General features: G+C 35.8%; 4 protein-coding genes across 4 annotated transcripts; 2 read left to right on the plus strand and 2 right to left on the minus strand.

Moving 5' to 3' along the window:
- Positions 1–1,560: 1,560 nt before the first annotated feature.
- LOTGIDRAFT_202579 (hypothetical protein) lies at positions 1,561–7,097 on the minus strand. Its single transcript, XM_009058108.1, has 12 exons — positions 7,049–7,097; positions 6,852–6,934; positions 6,348–6,438; positions 5,844–5,912; positions 5,387–5,519; positions 4,518–4,592; positions 4,048–4,314; positions 3,611–3,693; positions 2,941–3,037; positions 2,591–2,717; positions 2,166–2,368; positions 1,561–1,705 (listed from the first exon to the last, which is right to left on the minus strand). The coding sequence occupies exons 1-12, from the start codon at positions 7,072–7,074 to the stop codon at positions 1,655–1,657; spliced, it is 1,305 nt and encodes a 434-aa protein (XP_009056356.1). The 5' UTR covers positions 7,075–7,097; the 3' UTR covers positions 1,561–1,654.
- A 1,938-nt stretch (positions 7,098–9,035) lies between these two features.
- Positions 9,036–12,161, plus strand: LOTGIDRAFT_239559 (hypothetical protein; the record flags this gene model as incomplete). Its single annotated transcript, XM_009058109.1, has 4 exons — positions 9,036–9,079; positions 9,466–9,607; positions 10,054–10,239; positions 10,418–12,161. The coding sequence occupies exons 2-4, from the start codon at positions 9,483–9,485 to the stop codon at positions 12,159–12,161; spliced, it is 2,055 nt and encodes a 684-aa protein (XP_009056357.1). The 5' UTR covers positions 9,036–9,079; positions 9,466–9,482.
- Positions 12,162–13,024: 863 nt separating this feature from the next.
- On the plus strand, positions 13,025–15,818 carry LOTGIDRAFT_227454 (hypothetical protein). Its single transcript, XM_009058110.1, has 5 exons — positions 13,025–13,174; positions 13,829–13,973; positions 14,316–14,375; positions 14,712–14,920; positions 15,303–15,818. The coding sequence occupies exons 1-5, from the start codon at positions 13,121–13,123 to the stop codon at positions 15,465–15,467; spliced, it is 633 nt and encodes a 210-aa protein (XP_009056358.1). The 5' UTR covers positions 13,025–13,120; the 3' UTR covers positions 15,468–15,818.
- Positions 15,819–17,600: 1,782 nt separating this feature from the next.
- Positions 17,601–21,292, minus strand: LOTGIDRAFT_202584 (hypothetical protein). Its single transcript, XM_009058111.1, has 3 exons — positions 21,196–21,292; positions 19,861–19,953; positions 17,601–19,503 (listed from the first exon to the last, which is right to left on the minus strand). The coding sequence occupies exon 3, from the start codon at positions 19,490–19,492 to the stop codon at positions 18,272–18,274; it is 1,221 nt and encodes a 406-aa protein (XP_009056359.1). The 5' UTR covers positions 19,493–19,503; positions 19,861–19,953; positions 21,196–21,292; the 3' UTR covers positions 17,601–18,271.
- Between the last annotated feature and the right edge of the window lie 1,010 nt (positions 21,293–22,302).

The raw sequence follows: 22,302 nt of genomic DNA on the forward strand, positions 1-22,302 counted from the left end.
ACGTTTTCCTGAGTTATTTTCGTCAGATTCATTCTGGGAATCACATGGCCCATTTTCGTTGGTAGCTTTCCCCCTCAAGTCACACGAACCCAATACAACCCTCGGAATACCATAAAACACATATTGTTCAACTGTTAAAGCGTAGTCTACACCGGCAGGATTGTCTAGAATTTGTGACTCCAAACGAATATACCGTTTCAAAGGAACGTCTAATATGGATTTACCAAATGGAAAGTTTAAATAGTCCACAGGTTGCATTTGGTTGGCTTCATCTGCAATCCTTTCCGTAACCCTCATCCGCCACATTGTCCAGAGATGACGATTTTTGGTTGGGTCGAATGGAGATTGAATTTTAACTTTAGACTTGGTTACGTCCATGATATTTTAATTCAGGATACTGAATATATATAATATATTAAACAAATTTGTCGGAGAACTAAGGTTTTGATTCAGTAGCATATATATCAATGCTCGTTATTACAGTCTAAGGTCGACAAAATTTCATTTTCTTATTACGCATCCGTTTTTATCCGTCACGTACCTTAAACAGGTTTAAAAATGCATTTCGACCTTGAAGGTTATTGCGGTCGCAGTGTCAGAAGATTATCATGCTGATTTTGTTACAATTTGCATCAAAACACGTACCTTTTTAGTCTATTGGTAAGTCCAGTATTTGAAAATATAAAGAAACTTTGCAAAGAACTACACAAATTGGAAGAATCACATCTTTCAAGCAATATTTGTTATTTCCCACGAAGTAAGCTATTGTTGAATGCCTCAATGGCTATCACAGGACTTGGCATGTATATGTTTTATGAATACATATAGATATACAATAATTTTACACAGTATACTTTATGAATAGACGTATAATAATTCAGGGTCATTATTCGATGATGTGAAAATTTATAAACAAGATATATGATAGTCTTTATTTATGGGTAATTGACATGGGTGTCTGAAGATAGATTTTGAAATATAGCCATATACAAGGGTTATTGTCCCCTTCTTCTACCTCCTTTCCCTACCCCCTTCTCCACCTCCCCCCCCCCCTACCCTACCCTACCCTACCCTCTCCAGTAACCACTTCCAAGTGCGTTTATTGACATGGGTGTCTACAGCTTTTTTTTTAATATAGCCATTATGTATAGATGAGGTTATTATCTCCCTTATCAGACACGTCTGCATCAGTCGCCCCTTACAAGTGTGGTGGTTACGAATATGGTTTGCTTCCATAGCAATATACCACTTGGAAAACAACTTACCAGTTATTTAGTATGATACTTTCAAGAACTAGACATAGCAGCAAGAATCTGCCATAGGTTCACACGCTAATAAACTGGTTCGTTTCCGGTGTCTGGGGGTCTCTCGAGATGGTACTGATATTACTGCCCCCACTCTGTCGCTTGTCGTTTAATGGAATACAACTTCTTAGTTTAATTCAATTACCATCACACGCTGGGTTCCTTTATATGGAATGAGGTTAGGGTTTGTCGGTTTGCCCCTGTGATTGCGAATGTCCAAATGGGCTTGAGAAATATATGATATTTCTTTTTTTTTGGATTTTAATACAGATTTTGAACGATATATGATATACACATTATACAATTAAATTATTACAAATACATAGTTTTTGATTTAAATTCTCTAATTGTTAACTCCCTTGTTCCAATTCCCGTGCAACTTCTCCAATAATTTTACACGCCTGAAATTTACAAACACAAATACCATAATCTTGAAGTGGTTCAATCTGCTTATTCAAGGACAATTTGATTAATAAAATACACCATAATGAGTACAGAAGAAAGGAAATAGTGAGAGTGATTTCAAATATTGACTGTGTTTAGCAGTAACATATACATGCTTACAACGAGTGGTTGACAAACCTAGTTGCGGAGGTTACTCAAATGACCTGTATAAGGGAACATGTCCTGCTTCACAAGTAACATGCGTCAAAGTGCAAAGGTCAATATTAGTCATAAAAACGGATTATTCAGCAATAGATATACCGAATACATTATACAAATATATAACCAAAATGAGGGATGATAAGGTCAGTTGCATTAAATAGATATACGGTATATATCTAAAGCTTCCAGCTGGTTTTAAGGTTCCTTGGAGATGGTTGATGCCAAAATGTTTAACACTTATAAGAATATACATACACGGAAAAGCTCCTCTTTGGTAGGCATGCCAAAAGCTAATCGAACGAAAGGCGCTACACGAACTTGTGGAATTGCAAAATGCCCAGCAACTATCAATACACCTCTCTGTTTACACTTCTCTACCACTAGCGAAGCATCGGCCAATCTTTTAAATTTAACCCACAAAAACATCCCAGCTTTGGGTTCATCCCATTCACAAACATCTAAATGAAAATAAATTATGATTAAAAGATGTATGCTTTCCATTATAAGCCAGTGATATGTGGTTTTAACCGTTCGAATTTTGGTGATTTCCGTTTGAAGACTCATTATTCCTTATCGCAACTCTAAATGTATGTTTTCTAACAGGTTTTCATTGTCATACCAGTTCTTGTATCCAACATATACTGCATAATAATTGCAAAATACTTCTGGCCAACACGAACCTTTCAAATACTTATTGGCGGCTTCCAGAATGTAATTAGCTTGTCTTTTAAGTAATGCAGCAGTTCTTTCCCCTTGTCTCAAGAATCCTTCATTTCCCCAATGACGCAAAAGTGACAATACAAACACCTGAAATAATAGAAAGCAAGCCCAATTTTCAAGCTAAATAATTCCAATAAAGCACTATAGTATAGTTGCCATTGCAACAGTTTTTTTGTTCAGATTCGTCTTCCCATGTATGAGAGATATAAGTAAAGAGGCATCTATTCATTTATAATGAAAAGTGGAACAATGCCTTGAGGTGGGCAATGCCGGGAATATTTGTCAAGACAATGCCATATAAATATCATACCTGTGAAAGCTGAGATGGAAATAAAACGGATGTCTGATAGACAGTTGCCAGTAACTCTATAACCGGTTTAGGCGCACTCACGTAACCCAGTCGTATTCTATAATAATGGTAATCGTAATAATAATAATGGTGGTAATAATGGTAATGGTAATTATAATAATGATGGTAATCGTAATAATAATAATGATGGTAATAATCTAATCTAATAAACTATTATATATGTATTGGATTGTAGATTATTTAGTCCCCATTTCATACACCAGACCCTGTGCCTTTACGGCACCAAGCAGTATCAATGTTCTTGAGATTCCCTAATATAAATGGAAATTCCTGTTCCTCATTCTGTCGTGTTAACGATAGCAGTAGCAAACACAAACAACTATCAATGGATGGAATTGTTAAGGAGATCACGAGTTTCCTCCCATTAAATTACAATTCATTATCTCTCAGTACACTTTATTTGTGGGCATCTTCTTAATGGCAGATCGTCAAGGCCTCAGCGAACAAAATGCACCAGGTTTGAAACAACAACAAAAATTTGAATTGTTTTTCTATTTATGTATGTTAGATTCACCCAGACTTTGCCTCATTTTAACTTAGATTGCATTCTGTTGAGGAGAGTGTAACTCTTTTCCATGGTATAGTTGAAGTCAAAACTAGACATGCTTACCCAGGAGCTAATATTTTTGAAAAAGTGTCAAATCTGATGACTCTTCCATCGACATCTAGCGACAATAAAGATGGCGGCAGTGGCTGTAATAGTCAAGAAGACGTTTCTTGTTTGAGGTGTCTCTTTTTTCACTCAATCTTATCGCTCTACTGGTACTATTGTTGTATTGAGCACTATTGTAACAATGACAAAAATCCTGTTACTATAATACTCAGTCTTTAATAGTTAATTTTCGAAGGAATACCAAAGCATGGTCGATGCTGAGCGATATATGAATTATTCATGAGTGTCGGACTCAGGTCTGGACAAGGTAGGAGTATTTCTGTAAATGTGATCCACAAACATGCTGGATGTCAGACCGACTTCTAGTCCACGCATTTCTGGCGAGGTTTCCGAAATTCAATGGTAAAGAAATGTGACATGAACAATATAACTACCCTAGTGAAATGTGTAAAGTAATAGGCATCATCCTCCATAATCAACATCTCGTATTTTCTACAGATATTATATACTTCTTGTCGTCTGGTTTGAGACCATGATGCTCCACGTGGATTATCTCCCGTTGGTACACAGTATAATACACGTGGTCTCCGTGCTGTTTTGTGATGCTGTTCCCAATTCTCCAGCAATTCCTCCATTTTACTGCTAATAATTCCATCTTTATCAGATTCTACTCCAATTACAGTTGCTCCTATTGGTTGTACCTGATAAATTTTAACAGAATAATTTATACTTGTCAAAGGAGAAAAGGAGAATACCGCTGCTTTAGTGATCCAATTTCTCTCCATATGCTTCAACCAGTCTGCAATGGTGCCATATGGCAAAAATTCGAGCAAACTTTACACATTAATGATCTGTTAAGAACAAAATATCACATAAATCAATGGGAAACTGAAAAGTTGCTTACTATGTATATCATTGTAGCATAGGTTGGGTTCTGAACTAATAGAGTATCTCCTTCTGATAGCACTATATTAAAACACTACAATTATAAAACAAATAATCATGATGCTGCTGAACGTTAATGATGGTGATGGATGCTGCAATGATGATGATGATATTGGGACACTTTTGGAAGTTGATGTTAATGGATGATGATGGGCGTTGCTTATGATGATGATAATAGATGCTGCTACGATGATGATGATAGTAGTGTATGCTGCTGGACGTTGATGATGATCATGACGGTTGTTGATGAAATAGTATTATGCTGATACTGATGTTGATGAAGGATGCTGTTGTACGTTGATGATGGATGCTATTGGAAGTTGATGTTAATGATGATGATTGCGGGATTCTGCTGGACGTTGATGTTGATGGTAATGGATTCTGCTGGACGTTGATGTTGATGAAGGATGCTGCTGGACGTTGTTGTTGATGGTAATAGATACTTTTGTATGTTGATGATTATATTTTGCTGTAAGTTGATGTTAATGATGATGATTGAGGGATGCTGCTGGACATTGATGTTGATGATATGGGTGCTGTTGGAAGGTGATGTTAATGATGACAGATGTTGCTGATATAGGCTTCGGTTGCTTGACGTTGAAGAATATGATGATGATGATGGATGATGCTGGTCGCTGAGAGCTTTGATTAATATTGAGTTTATGATTTAGTCTTTACTGATAATACATCAAAACACATAACTAAAATAAGGTTCGGACGCTTGGTTTGGTTATCGAATAATACAATTTTGTGGTGTACTTGGGTCATGAAGCGTGATGATGATGATTATGATGATGAAGATGATGATGATGATCAACAAGAACTTGCATGATGAAGTGCGCTTTGACCACCAGCTGATATTAACACCCCCAATCCATTGTCATCATTTGGTTTATTTAATGTCGGTGGGTTATGAACTCTTCTAACCAAATCTACTAAACATTTGTGTAATCCCGCCATTCTGCAAATAATTTGAAAAAAAAATCAAGAATTCAAATATAGTTTAAAGCACGTTTGGCTAGAATGGCCGTTGCACCCCTCTAGTGTATAGGAAGGTCGGATCACTCGGTCGTTTAAATGCTGTCTTCTTAAGATGTGCACCTCACGACCCCCTTCATGACAAGTGTGCTTCTTCGCAAGAAACATTCGTTTTCCGTATTAGTTTTGGATAACACACTAAGATTTGAACATACATATTCTATTCTAATTTTTCATCAAAATGCTCGAGACATCTTATAATATCGTTATGTAGAATTTGTATGTTGTCCTGGTGGAATCTACCTACCCATATGTATCACCATACTGTTGTGTTTCCTCCATAGTGTCTTTATCCAAGTTTAATTTAGTTCCGTCCCTGTAAATTCAGTACATGTATTTCATTCTCCTAAAAATAGTGCCTGCGTCCATACTTTCGATAATTCAAGAACAGGAAAGGTAGGCTTGCATCAAACATTTGTGTTCATTCTCGTTACTCAATTAGTGCAACTATTATTTATATATCATATCGAAGCCGAACTCCGTCAAACCGCTTACTATCAAGCCCAGGTCACGTATTCTCGAAACGATCTAAGGACTTCCTGGGGTCCTAATTTCTAATAGTGTTTCTAGGATTCCCTAGCTCTTAGATCGTGGCATGGTCAGTAGATACTTTAAAGTAAATAGACTAAATGGCTCTGTCATCTGTCACAGTTTCCGTATTACTCCAATTTATTTCATTTGACTAACAGGCGATGTGCAGGTCCTAATCCAGTATCATAGGAACTACGATCTCACTTAATAGATAATTTACCTTAATGTAATTTCCGTGTGAACTATTGGAAACATTTCAGCTGGTGGAAATCCACCAGACAAATAACAAACATCTGGACTAGGTATATTATCTGCAAAAAAGTTGATATCGTTAAATTTCATCAGGCGCAAATAAAGGAGGCACATTATTGTGCTAGGTTTATGGTGCGGAATCATCGATCCATAGAAAGTAGAAGAAGCGAATACATGGGTCCAGGCATTTTGTGGACGGAGTAGCTTGAATAGACACCTTTTACTCTTATTTGCGGTATTATCGAAACAGAAGAATAATGGAAGAAGCTACTCTTGTCTAAAACATTTCCGAAACAAAGCGTTAATATTTTCACCCTATTCACCAAGTACACCGTGCCGGATACCGCACGTCTATTTGTTATTATTCATATATGTAATCATACAAAGACAATTGAACATTAATACTCCTCTGATGCTATTGTCCTCTGATGCTAGAATAATTGACCAGCATCGACTTTAGGTGATTCCTTACCTCCAGTAGCTCGTAGCGGTGTTCTAGTTCTCTTAAGGCTTAACTTGCTGAAATAAGACTCGTACTTGATGCCATTGGTAGGTCTGTTAATGGTAAGATCAAGAATGAAACAATGATTAATACACAAACATCAAAAGAGAAGAAAATCACATGATCACCCTTGCTTAACCGCAATGTTACAACCTAAAAATTCCTACCTTATTGAATTTCTTTCATTAGCCATCTTTTCCTTCGTTCTTAACTTTCTGTCACTGTTGCTTCTTTGTCTTAACAATGACTTATGCAACATATATTCAGCAGTTTTAATTACTGTTATTAGAAAATTGTCCGAACAACAACACCAGGTATGACTATACTTTTACCACAAAGCTGGTGTTTATGATAATGATGATGATGATAATGATAATGATGACAAATAAATAACTAAAGCTAAATAAGTTTCTTTACGAACCATCATTTTTTGTCAATCCGCTATTACGAGTTTTTGGGTTATCTATATAGTTTACCAATAGCAATATACCTATCGGAGAACGCGGTATAGTTATTCGGACTACACGCTATCATCTTAAAACGTGTTCCGGAATATAAGGACAACTTTTGAAAACTGATAAATCACGTATTACAGTATATTTTCGTCAATTTCTAAACAGTGGCGGCTCTAGACTGTAATTAATTTCTTAGAGTTATTAACATAAACTAATCTGTAATAACTACTTCTAAGAATGATCAAAACAGTACAAAAATTCAATGAAAGCTTCATATTCTGATTCAATAAATAACAGTTTTAGATAAAAAAAAAACATTATAGCAATATTTGTCTATTGTATTCATTTTATGCCCTGACTAGTTTCGTAGCGAGGATTTCATTGACGTAGGTCAACCAACAACACCCCCCCCCCCCCCTCCCACCCCCATAAGGGAATGTGGCCAATATTCAACATTATTGAAACAAAATCAGTGGGATTGAAAGGTTAGTGCGATTAAACTCGGAACGAGGGGAGGGCGTAGTCCAAACAAACTACAAATTATAGGCTACATCTATGACACTTATTGATGACCACAGATCATCAATGTGAAGACACTACAGATTTATAATTATGTTTACAAATTTCCCAATCATCGACTATCATCCCGAAATCATTGTACATCTACTCATATAAGCATAACATAAAAGATTCTTATTGATAGCCACGGCAAAGATTCGACAACAGCTTAATACAAATCAATATACATATCAACATGTATAATCAAAATTTATCCAAATTTTTAAGATAATATTATACTCTAATAAGACAACATAATTATTGTAGACTGTAATTGTAGACTGGGATTGCACTAAAATTATGAACTTGAAACTGTTTAATAATAATTGGTTACAATATTTACAATACATCGGCGTTGTCCGTCTGTATAGGTGATCTGGTCAATCAAAGATGCCCATATAAGGTAGGTTGGTAGATGACAAGTTAACAAACTTGGCAAACTAGGTAGTTGTTGGTAGTCATAGTAGTTGGTAGTATTTCGTATTTATTTTAAAATTGGGGATGTTCCCACTTTCCCGGCAGATTATCCGGATTAAATTTTTCTAATCCGGATTAGTTGGGTTACACGGATTAGTCGGATTAGGGCAGAAAAATTCTACTAATGAGCTGATATTTTCATTTTATTAATTTTAATAGCCAACAAGTTGGGAGACAGCATCTCCATATTCCATCATTGTCTTGCTGTTATTCTGAAGACAGACTTTCAGGCGGCCCAGTTCATGCTCCAATTGGCGATACTGTCTTTTCTTGGGGCGTTTCTTACCACCAGACTGGAGCTGACTGATGGTCACTTCGGTCATTGCTTGCTCAGCTTTTATCACGGTGATGAATCTGAAGATGTTAGGATGGTTGGTGGTCATCTTGTTCATTCTAGCATGCCACCCCTAGGATGCTTTTCTATAATATTCCACTGTCATGATATAAATCAAATGGTGTCAAATTGTGTTTATTTCACACCCGTGTAGGTCAGAGTGGTACAAAAAAAAACCATTGTCGGACAGTCTATTTCCATTCATGTTTTACGAAATATAAATGCCTAGGACGTAAAATAGCTCGGAAGCGGGCAGATCTGTGTCGAACAGGTCTAGTCTATTTTTGTAATTTTACAGTTTGTTTGTTACCATTTGTGATTTTTGATCAGTGCAATTGTGTATTTGTGTGAAATTTACATTTTCTGTACTTAAGGTAAGTTTACTATATTTCTTGGTTTTATATTTAAAATTGTGTTATTTGGATTCACTTTTCCACGTATTAATTATAATAGGCTGAAAGTCTCCAATTCTCAAATATTGAAAATAAAATTCTGAATTACATGTCATTTGTCTTCGAATATCTTCGAATCCATAAAAAAACAAGATTGGAGGTTTTATTTTTGAAAAAAAACACACTTCACACCCAGAAATTTTCATTTACACTCAAATTTTTGACTGAGAATCCCGTGTTTAAAATCATATTTCTTCCAAATAAAATTTGGTATTAACCCAAAGACAATCTAAGACGCCATTGTGAAGTTAATATTTCCATGCATACAAAAATGATCGGAGAAATATGATTTTGTTTAATTCTTAAAGAACACCGACTTATTGAGATGCTGACCAGGATGGGGAGAAGGTTACCAATGATAGTGAATGCAATAAGACGATATACATTGTTAATAATAGTTACAGTCACGACATTGACCATCATTTCAACCATTATTCCAGTTCACTACAGGTAAAAATCTATTAGCAAACCAACAACATTCAGAGAGAACGGTCTGCAGTTCAAGTTTCGCTTGCGCTTTGCAACTTGCAGTGTCGTATTTAGGCCTCGGACCATACAAAATGAAAAATGTATTCTACTTTCACTTCCAAAATCGCATTAAATGTATTCTACAGCTTCCCGAAATGACTAGTGCCCTCCAAAGGGACGCCGGGCACTGGGATGACCAAAAACTCGCTACGTCACTGGCAACATATGTTTACTGAAACTGCCGAGATCAATTACGATTTTATGATTTATTTTGCCTGCTTTCTACAAAAGATCTATAATCCAAACACGATATACCGTGTAGAGTAGTAGTATTCACTGCTGTTACTCTCTCAAGTTAAATGGCTTGAAGCTGCATTGGACAAGTAATGTAGATTTCTGATTAGGTTCATATGATTTGCCTTTTACAGAAACGAGAATCTCGATTATGGTAAGGTTAAAAATATATTCACGGAAAGACTACGTGAATGGAACACCAGAAACAAAAGTGATAAATCAACAATATCCTTGCATAAAGTAATTATAACACAGAAACTCACCACAGAAGAAACTATTAAAGGTTGGAGAGTAAAAACAGATATTTCACCTACAGAAAAGTAAGTAAGGATTCATTAACTTGATAAGTTCAGATCAGTAGCTTTTGGTACGGAACTAAGGTTGGCATCCCACTCACCCAAATTTCATATCATCGAGTTAAAATGCCTGATGATGAGAAACCCCCTGTCCGTTACTCGGCCATGTCTCGTGCTTACACAAACTCTCTCTTAATTTCAGATGCAGGGGAGTTTACAAGATAAATAACTTCAAGAATACGATTCTCAACTCTATAAAGGATGGTGCTAAGTTCATCTACCTGGCTTCAGAATGTGATGAACGGACTCTTCATTACTTACAAAGATTTGAATTATCGAATATAATGTCTATATTGAAATATACTGGTAATGCAACTCGACCTCTTGTGAACCATTTTTTAACAGTGAATGATGGTACAACGAATAAGAGAAAGCTCAAGGAAATGGCTTACAAACTAGGCGTGTGGAAGACTGCACTTATCCAAAAGATTCTGTTCAGAAACGAAATTGACGCCAAAGGTGAAATAGATTCTCGAGCTCCACCTTTGGTATTGAATAAGAATGTTCACTTTATCCGCGATAAAGTACTTTTTCATTATGACGCCTTTTGGGCGCTGGTACCCATCTTAGATGATGAAGCTTGGTCCATGTGGGTTCAACGACTACTGCAAGAATTAGATAGTTGGGTAGCTTTTCTTACAGTCAGTCCAGTAAATCTCCGTTGTCCTAGAGGAAGTAAACAGATCAACCAACTCGATCAATGGAAATGTGAAAATAAGACTAGCTTCTTCGCTTGCATTAGATCTCTTAGTAAATTCATGGAGCAAAATAAACTTTTAGATTCCGCAGATGAAGAGGTGATCAACGATTGGTTACGAATGCTGTCAAATACCGGATATAAGGAGCCTAAAATTGATTCTAAAAATAAACTACAACAGGGGTTAGTGTATAGGACTCTATATCACCCTAGAATTGAGAGCCCACTCCTCAACGTGACCAGGTCATACCAAGATATCTGCGGTAGATCAACAACCAAGTGTCCGGAACCAAACGTTCAAAAATCTACTCAAAAGATATCTTCATATTTAGTAACTGTGGTATATAATCGCGAGTCATTTTATGATATAGTTAGTTACATTGAAAATATTTACCGACCACATTTTACTTATATTGTTTTCTGTGGACCTGTGATGGATAAATTTCTAAGATTTGTGGACTCCATGAAAGCCAGAGTGACCTTCGTTGAAATGGACGTTAAAGAGTTTTTAAAAGGTCAACACGGTCACCGATGCATTGAGGCTAGTATGAAATTGAATTATGATGTTGAAGGCATGATGCACATAAACGATGACGTGTTGTTAAATGTATGGAACTTACAAAACTTGCCGCTTGATCGTGTTTGGTTTCAGAAAGCGTTAAAGATGACGCCATTTTCTCAAGCTACTGTTCCCGATGTTTGGGAAAGGCGTGCCAAGACTGGCGGGAAATGGTGGTCTTGGAGTAGTAAGGAGATGGGTAAAGTTAAATTAGAAAAGGCTATGCATTCAGTTAGAGAATTATATGAAAGCCATCCACTGGCAAGAGAATACATTGATCAAGTAGATGAAAATACTGGTGCTGGTGGGAAAGCGATGGGATTTCACGGCGTGAGCGATATAGCATACTTTCCGGTGAAAACATTTAAAAGGTATCTTTACGCTGCTCAAATTTTCAGCCCGTTTGAAGTAATGTTAGAATTAGAAATACCCTCACTGATCGGTGGCATCACAAACTTAAGAGACATTCTGGTGTTAAATGGCACCTATATATGGTACGATGAACGAGATGAATTTGAGAAATATTATAATCCTTCACACGTTTTTTTACATGCTTTAAAGATAGCCGGGTGTCTCAAAGACCAAGTATGTAAAGGTTTCCTGTGTGACCGATATCTACCGTGCCTTTAACATATTTGTTTTGATAATATTTTCATGACAGTCTATCCGGAAGATATCATCGATGAAGAAACAGGAACTGTCAAATTGAAAAACAATAATTCATTTCAGGAAAATGGAACAAAACAGATTTAAAGTTTAGCCTAAATATAAAACTGTATGGATGTAACATATTCGAGTTCGATGGTCGGTTGGAACATTGGTGAAAACAATATGAGCTCTCATTATCTCGTGGTAAAAAGGAATTAAACTTAGATAAAATCAATAAGAAGACCCGTACATTATTTGGTAGAAGGAATTATTTATTCCATTCAAGGGATATAACTTATTAATAAAAAAAATTTATTCCTACTATAGCCCTGCCTTCTTACTCCCTATTGGGCTAACACATTTATAAAACGCCATGCATACAGTTATAGAAATATTATCATTATAGCCTGCAATTCATCGATTTCCAAATGTCGGGGATCTAAAAACATTCACCCATGGTCTCTCTTTAATGTCCTGTCCTCTAGTAGTTGGAAACGGACAATAAACTTAGGCCCACTGTGCTACAGGCTGTGCACGCTAAATGAAATGAATGGAGTTTTACGTCCTACTCCTATCAATCTAATTGGGCTGATCTGAGGACGTATCGTTATTAATGTTTGGTGTTTCGAGATCATAAAATATTTTACAAATTGCGGGGGGAGGGGGGGGGGGGGGTAATCAGCAAGAGTTCACTTGATCTTTATTAAATGATATTAAATAATAACAGCCAAGGTCATCAGATCTAATTCACCTTTGCGCAAGTTGGCATGGGTAGAAAATCTTCACTTGTGTCACAATAACAGGTTGCCAGCTTGTGCTCGGCGTGCATGTACGTCACGCGAGAAATTTACACAGGAAGTGGAGGATTTCCTGTGAAATTCGAACAAAAATGATGAAAAGAATGTGAACATTTGTCTCGAAAGTTGAAATAGTTTATCAAAATGTGTGAAAATATTCGTCTGATGTGTGTAGTGTGCCGGATTGGGGTTTATTCGGTAAGCTTAAAACTTGTCCGAGAGATACAAAGTTATTTTTCTCGAACAGTTGTCTCCCTTTTATTATTTGTTTTGATCCTGCAAGATCTTGTTTATTTTGACCGAAAGCATAGCCATTTCAGAAGATTTGCAGACTGTGTAAGAAATCTTGAAGTGTGACTATTCAAATTTTCTGTAGGGACGAGTGTATTGATTGGTAAGGTTTTATTAGAGGCCTTAGACAGTTTGGTATTCTTGTTCAAATGTGATATGATGTCATTGGACATTGGATTGACTGATTATATTATGTAGCCTTGTAGGCTATTGAATAAGTTCCTTGTTCATGTCACCATTGAAGGAATTACTATAAGTTAGATTATTTTATAAAATTTTGTGGCATACAGTGGTTCTCATCTTATTAAATAAATACTACCCAGTACTGATTTGAGTTCCTTAAACATTTTCAATACCATATAGTCTCTGGGATTGACATGTAATGGCTATTCTATTTTTGATCTCTGACAGAGGATAAGGATCCCAGGCCATACGCAACCCTACTGATCATGTCTGAAGAATAGAACGATATTAGAACTTGTAAGCCCAACATGCCTGTGCCCTACTCTTTTAGGATTTTAGATTGTTGAAACATGTCATAATATATATTTTCCTTTACAGTTGTGCAGAAGAATGTGCTGCATGGGGCCGCCATCAATCCGTCCAAATTTTACAGTGCTATGTTTAGGGTTAACTAAAGCTGGTAAAAGTTCTTTATTGGCAGTTTTAAGTGGAGATGACATTCACAAGATTGAGCCAACTATAGGTAATATAGCTTCTAATGATATTTAATTGATTGTAATTTTGAAAAGTACAACTGGAATAGAGTGCAGTTATAGCTATCTAGAGCAACTCACAGAATTAAAAACAGGTGGTCTACCTCCAGCTTTATAGGCTGCTAGTCTCTGAGGGAATTATGGGCATATGAACTTTTTAACCGATACTGCAAAAACATCTACATATATACAGGATAATGGTGTGTTATTAAGCTTACAAACTATCCAATATTGTCATCATTGTATACCAGTTCTATCTTGTAAAATGTATGTTATATAAGTGTGATGTGATGTATTGTGATATTGATTAGTCTGTATATATAATATTGCAGGTTTCAGTATCAAGGCTATCATGTTTGATAATTGTATTTTAGACGTTAAAGAGTTAGGAGGTATATTTAACACTTTTAAAACCTTCACAAATACTGGCTATTTTAATAAACATTGTCCCAAGAAAAAAAATAAAATAAATAACTTGTACATTAGTAGAGACGGTATCCACAAAATTTTTTATTAGAATGATTATAATCATCAGAGATTGGTCTTTTTAAACTAATCAGATTACTGTGATTTTTTCAAACCGAGTCCCAAACAAGCACAGAAAACTTTAAACTTACTTTTATCTTTATTGCGAACATGGAATTGATCACTGTTTTTATCAATATGCTCTAGATTCCAGTTACTATTCATTACAACATCAATATTTCTTACTCGACTCTCCCCAATAGGTGGTGACAGTGTACGACCTTACTGGGATAGATATTATCAAGAAACACAAGGTGTAATCTTTGTATTAAATGGTGCTGGTAGTAATGAAGAATTAGATAAAGTGAAAGAAGAATTTCATAAAGCTCTAGATGACCCACAATTAGAATCTCATCCTTTATTAGTTTTAGTTAATTATAACGATGTACCTGGGGCACGAACCACTGATGAGGTAGGCTTAATATTATGGGCAATCTTATTAAAATTTAATCACAATTTTGTTTCTTGTTTTTTTCTGATATTGTTCATCTCAATTGTAGTCCAACAAGTTTTCTATTGCAGTCCTGTTCAAAGACATTAATATTTTGCACAAATCAAAAAATCTTGTAGGAACTTTCTTTTGATAACAATGATGTCATGTTACTCTACTTTGGGTTTCGCTACTCCACAATTTGTCAAAAGCTGCATAAATTCAAATAAGTCGACCTGTCAAACATTGAGCTGCTCTGCCACCTCAGTGACCAGTTGTAAATCATGAGGGTGGTTTCCATTCCTATCACCAAAAATGTAAATGTTGAGTAGGTAGTGTGAAGCCATTTACTTTTGTTTTGCAGATCAGCAAGTTATTAGATTTAGAGAAGGAAACAGCCAAAAGAAAATGGATGATTCAGTCCTGTTCTGTGAATGATAAAGAAAGTATTATGTCAGCTTTTGATAAATATAACATACTTTTAGTAGACAGGACTAAAGAAGATGGCAAAGATTTTGATCAAATATAGAAAGCAGATATTATATTTCAACATGTTATTATTTTATATTGGCCTTCTCAACATTTAAATTGCTCATGGTTTGCGCAACCTGGTCTGAAGCTCACTTCTGATGGACATGATGGGATACTACTGTCAGAAAAGCCAGGAATACTCTTGCTACTATATTTTGCAAGTTTTATCTATTGGCAAGACAATGCCATTATATTTGATAGTCAGTTTGGTCTTTGTGGCTATCTTCACAATTTTGCAGACTCACCATTTACCCATCATAGGCAGCACTCGAGCTAGCATGATAATATACAATTTAAATACACACACTTTTTATTATTTTATTGGTAGTTTGACATAGCCTAGTGTGGCTTTCCCTATTTTTGAATTGTTTTGCATTTAATGGGTAATTTTACCAATTGTTATAGATGTTTGCCTCATACCATGACTGCTACTTAATGCTTGACTAATACTTTACATGCTTCATTCCATTGCTTGAATTCCAATACCAGAAAATATGTTTTGAAATTATTTTTAATTTTTTTTATGTTGCTCATTTAAGAGATCTTATGCTTATTTAGGGGTGTTCCTTTTTCCTTTGTATGTTTATCTCTTCGCACAATTCTTATTCCTGTCCAAGTTCTGTGGTTCCTGTAATTCCAGAAAACTTGACAAGATCACATCACTATTGTAAAGGTCAGGCATTGGGCAATATTATAGATAGTCTGTCTAGGATCCCATAAAAAGGAAGATACCCTCAGTTGAATCTCATTCAGATCAATTTTGTGATTTAATGTTTATAGATGTAGTATGATCTCTTTAGAATAGGCTAGTGCACTGGCTTGATAAAATTTAGTTCTGTTTGTTAGATATGATAGTTTGTAATTCACGTTAAATTACTGCTCAATTTTAAATAGACAAACCCTCAATTCTAGTCCAAATCACCAAATCTCATTTGTTAAATGTTCCTCCCTAATCCTTGTTATAGCCGAAATTCTTTACTTGACATGCATTTACCTGAACTTTTGTATTTTGCATTACCTTTTGGAAGCAAAAGTTCTTGAACTTTTCATGGAAATTATCTTAAAACAACATACCATGAAAACTTTTTAAACAAACAGTTGATGTACCCTGTGCTACAAAAGAATGCCATGAAAAGGAGCAGGATGGAAATCCTACTGCCTCCTTTCCTTTTTCTTTATATCTGTGATCAAAATATATCCTTTATTTTTATAATTATTAATTTTTGATGTTTCTATTCTTTTCTTTACTTTATTTTTGTATTGCTTTCTGTTTGATTTGCTACTGGCTTATTAACAACCTAAATTACAAGTATGCTATTTCTTCAATGCTTCTGATGTGACCAAATTTTGTTTTTTCCACTAATTTGGCTATTTAATTAATATTTTAAGATATTCTAAACTATAATTGTGAAATATTTGTGCCTTTCCAAATGATTACATGTATATTGTTACTTAAAACATAGAAGCATTGATGGAAAGTTTAAAAAGGTTAACAAATGAAATGATCGGAGTTTTACGTCCTAAAAAGGTTAACAAGATGCCTAGATGGTTTTGTTATTATGATGTAGTTAAGGAGAATAAAATATTTTTATCACATTTTTTTACAGCCTTCTTCCTCCAAATCACCAGGATTTCATTTGTGGAAACAACCACCTGCTTGATGAATGAGAATTGCGATATTAGCTCTAAGCCAAACAATGCTTCAACTGGCTACACAAGCCAGTGTGTCCAATGCAGTGCAGTACTTCACCTGGCGAGCTGGTGGTATTTTATTACATGATATTAACAATGCAATAGTATCATGTCTGTCATTTATTACATACCCATGAAATATTGCAGGGGGTGGGGACAACATTCCCCTTCCTTATTGAAGAGGTAAAATCTTACGCTTTGGCCCCATAGAAGCCATTATTAATTGCTTTTCCTCTTATTTTAACATTTAAAGGAATGTAGTACTAGTAATAGTTCCGCAAATGTAGAAAAGTAGAAATTTCCACTTGAGTTCGCAACCAGACTACGCAGAAATATGCATTGATGTGTACCGATAAAAATGCTTTTGATGGCTGCTATACTGATTTGCCTCTTCTTTTTCTATTTCCAGCTGAGTTTTCGAATGGATGAAACAATAAAATGAACATACTTATAAACTTTATATTTTGAAAATAAACACAACAAAAGCGATCAATAAAATAATGAAAGAAAATAAAATTTTGAGCTTAAAAATAGAACTTTTATACAAGAATGAATAATGATCAGCATCAACTAGCAATTCCTAACCCTTGCCCTTCGATAATCCCAGAGAAATTTCAGAGCAAGAGTTAGTATCAGAAAACGAAATTTAAATCCTAGTATTATTATAATGACAACGTCTTTCTAAACTTGGATCCATTAACGATAATATCGAAATATAAACCTATATTCCGTACATGTAATTTATTTCTATCGCCCAACATCGAAAACCACATCTTTACTCTAAGAATGTTTGATTGCTTGTGGACGACGCTGTTTCCGAAGCTTGTCCAGGTCGAAAGATTTTGAATTTGAACTCTACCACAGATACTGTAGCGATTTGAAAAAAAAAATGGCAGACAAGCTTGTTTAGAACATCTTACGGCAACTGTCAACTCGACAACGTTTTTGAAAGGTCCACTAATATTGTTCTTTTGGTGTTCATTTAATTTTCATGTACTTAATTCAAACGCCTAAGGTCTGAAAATTATTATTTAAAGCACATGTCCACTGTTTCTTTGCCCCGTTTCCCCAAAAACATGAAAGCATTGAGCCACAGAGTCACACTCGAGTTTATGATATTATGGTAATAAGATCATCGAGACTTTTCATACCGTACGCTTGTGGAGCCCTGGTTTCTTTCAAGTCTTTGCCGTCAAGTTTACTTCCAGAGATATATTCCTTTCCAATTTTCTCTTGGCACCATGCTAAGACTTTATCTAACACAGGTGTTTTCATTTTCACTAGAAGACAAATGCCTTTGAGAATAACAAGTCCGTAAGGTACGTCCTCGGTTAAGAACCTGTGGGTAAAATCCGGAACGAATTTCCCTTCGGATTCCTCGTCCATCGGATGGGGATATTTACCAAAAGCAGTATTGGTTTTAATGGCTTGAAGCAAACTGCTATCATCTTCAATGTTATAGCGGTACTCGTCTTTCAGCGTTTCAAAAATATGGACAGCGTTACTCAGCTCTAACTTTGGTTTCTGTTTGGTTATTTCTTTAGCTGCTAGCATTAACTCGTCACTGATATCCGAGATCAGCTTGGCTCCGTCTTGGGTCAATTCTTGGTAAAATAATGGCTTTTTCGACACAGGTTTGCCATCCCATTTGGACCATTTGGAGTACATTATAGCAGGCCCGATAATACATTTGTCACTAAAGGCAGATTCTAAGAAGTTATTATAGAGGCGAAGTTCGGGGATCTCTCCTAAGACGTACTGTAAAACTTGGAGTGGATCCTTGCCATTCTTGCTGTTTCCTTTAGCTACAGATATAGTCACAGATTCTTCTCGGCTTAAAATCTTGGCTGATTTCCCATATTCCACGATACGCCCAGCAAATGGTTGAGTATTGACGTTTATGAAGCAACATTTCTTTGCTTTCGTTTTGAGCATATGATAACACTGTAGCTCAAACCCTAACTGCCCCGGTAAACCAACGATACTCATATTAGCTTCTACGTGAGGTGCAATGGCTTCTAGGTATGATGGTTGCAACTCGACCGGCACGGATAGAAGAATCATGTCTGCCTTTTTAAGAGCTCTTGCAGGATCCCCAGTTACAACTTTAATCTTTACTTGAGTGTCCTTAAGGTTCATATCGGCATCGAAAGCTGTCAGAGTAAAATCACCCTCTTTGGCTGCTTTGGACCATTCCTCGGATTCCTCTCTGTCCAGCACCAGAACTGCTAGCGTGGTACTTTTTCTGCCTGCAACCAGCCCCGCTAATACATGGCTGATGTTACCAGAGCCACATACCACCACCGATATTCCACTATCTCTTGAAGCCATCGTTTATGATACTGGAATTGAAGAGATAATGATCAATCAATACAACAATAAACACGGTATACACCATCAAACTTCCATCCTGGTGCTTACTGAAAGGCATTATTTGTGATCTGGATTGAGATCTGAGACATACCAATATCACTGGAGTCGTTATCAAATGCAAGTAGGAATTTTCAATTCTCGATGGAAACATTGTTCAGCGTTGCTTGTTAAAGCTAAACACTACTTGAAAATGTCTCTAAAATATGGGATTCAGTATAATACTGAGATGTTCTGTTATTTTAAGGTAGTTTCGGATAGAAGAGACGGAAGAAACATATTATGGAACATTAACGATCTATGGGACTATGTATTTATCAACAGTTTACCTTATTGTTTCCCTTATATTCTCCCCTTGTTCACTTTAATGATACAAACTAAATCTACTGTTAAATCTTTAGATCACTATCACCTCATTATCCCTGAAAAATTCAAATTGACAAATAGAATAAAATTGCGTTGAATTGGCTAGAGATTCACCTCTCCACCTACACGTAGGCAGAACCAGAATCACTCCAATCATTTCGCAATACTTTAACACAAATTTTGATTGGTCTAACAGCGGCATTGTGCATTGGCCACAGGAGTAATTGGTCACACGAATAATTGGTCTGACGGGCATTTGGTTACAGGAATGTTTGGTCATAGGTAAATGGGTTACCAACATATCATGAGTCTTAAAATTTGAAGATCGGTGAATCTTTGGTTATATTGTTTCTGGCATCAAGTGAATAAGCGACCATGGTTAATTCATCTTTCTAAGAATAACATAAGATAAGGTAGGATAAGCTATTCAGGTTATTCATTGTTCGTAGAATTTTTTTGTTCCCACGTTAAAATTATATTTCCGCCTTGATGCCGAAAATAACCGGATTAAAAATGAACAATCGTCACATATCATAATATTGTGTTGAACGATTCGCAATTGTATCAATTCATTTCATAAGGAATTGTTCATATGGTACCAATAATGTGTGCCTTGTTAGATTCTTGTTTTCATTCTCGGTCAAATGAGGCATGTTACTAACACCTACATCTCTTCAAAGATATTTATGATACATAGTATATTCCTGTTACCAAAGTCAAACCTTTAGACACGATCATCATGATTAGATTTGTGTTGACATGATGTCTGGGTAACCGAGAAAACCAGGAATACTTCTACTGGCTGTGTCTATTTTTGGCCAAAGATCGAATTACATCTACTTGGTTTCTTTAACTAGTACCGACAACCGACATTTTACCTGCATAGGTGGCAGGAAACAAAACAAATCTTCAAAAATGTCCTCGATATTGAAATTTTGTTGAAAAGATTTTGGTCAAAAATTGTTAAAAGTATTGCAAGAAAATTCCTACAAGTCTCATATTTTGATATGAAATGCAAAAATTTAGAAATTTAGAAATTGTTTTTTTTTTTCAAGTGGCCTTAGCAGATCTCTATATTCGTTTTAAGACTACATCTATTAAGGTTACGATATAAGCAGACTTTGCCTTAAATCATATTTCATTTCAATTGTAGGCCTCTATGTCATGTTCCTGAATTTGAAACACATTTCTAAAATAAATTTTTAATACAAATATGATGAAGAAATTTATGATTTTTCATTCTATGAAATGATGATTATCAAATTAAACAATTATTATAATTAAGCAAGTATACTTACAATTGATAGTATTGTATATCCCAAGAAAGAAAGTGAAGAATTTTTCCCGGTGCCAAATTTTAACCTGTTTCACCACTCGTGTCAGACTTCACTCTCAATATCATACAGCACGCTTATCACGTGACCTGCATTTCCTAATTGCAAAGTTAATAATAGATTTAAGCGTACCCTTTACCTGTAAAGACGCATCCAGTCTTTCAATAGTCTAGATTTACAGGTCTCGCGATAATGCCACAATTATCCAGTCAAACGACGAAGAGAGACAATTTCGCCAGTACATGTACTCTTCTTTAACATTCAGTCTTACGGAAACAGCCTAGAGTTGCGGAGTACTACTCAAAAGGTGGAGAGAATTGGACGTTGCTTATTTGCATTTTGACTTTTCTCGTATGAGATATGTACAACAAGGTACCTTTTATAAAAGAAATTAACGACTAAAACATGATGGCGTTTATTTACGAATGTAATGTTGTCAATTTACTTGTACTTTTACTGAAAGAGAAATTACTAACATTTAATTCAAAATATATTGTATTTGACAATTCGTCATAAAAATCAGCGTGTGGGTTCGGTGGGGTTAGTGGCGGGGGAGGGGGGAGGCTGGCCCGGGTTTGCCCCACCCCACTTCCAAATACTTAATACTTTGTCACTTTCGATAGTGAAAAAATTACCTGTAGCCCCTGCTCGGTCCCGTGGCTAACAGATCTGAGAGCAACTGTTTTCAAGAACTAGCAACTGAGGGTATATGGGACAATGTAACTTCGTCTTCATCAATCTAATGTTGCAAATTATCATGAGTACCAATCGATCCTGCCCATACTTAAAACGTATCAATCTCTTGAGGACCGTCAGTGATTTGTCACCCGCCATCGGGACCCAAACTAGTTAAAAATGGTTATCACCAGGGACAATCTGACCCAGATCTTTGGTGAAATGGAAGTATCACTGGCTGTACAAACTGTGCGATATAAGAGTATGAAATTCCCACAACGGAAAAGATAACTACTCCTTGTAATTGTCGGTGAATAAATAATCTAAACCGTGACTTACACAATATGGTTCTGAGCTAGCCGTATCTAGACAATATTTTCCACTCAATTTACTGGA

Source organism: Lottia gigantea, assembly GCF_000327385.1.
Source record: "Lottia gigantea unplaced genomic scaffold LOTGIsca_320, whole genome shotgun sequence".
NCBI classification, from domain to species: domain Eukaryota; kingdom Metazoa; phylum Mollusca; class Gastropoda; family Lottiidae; genus Lottia; species Lottia gigantea.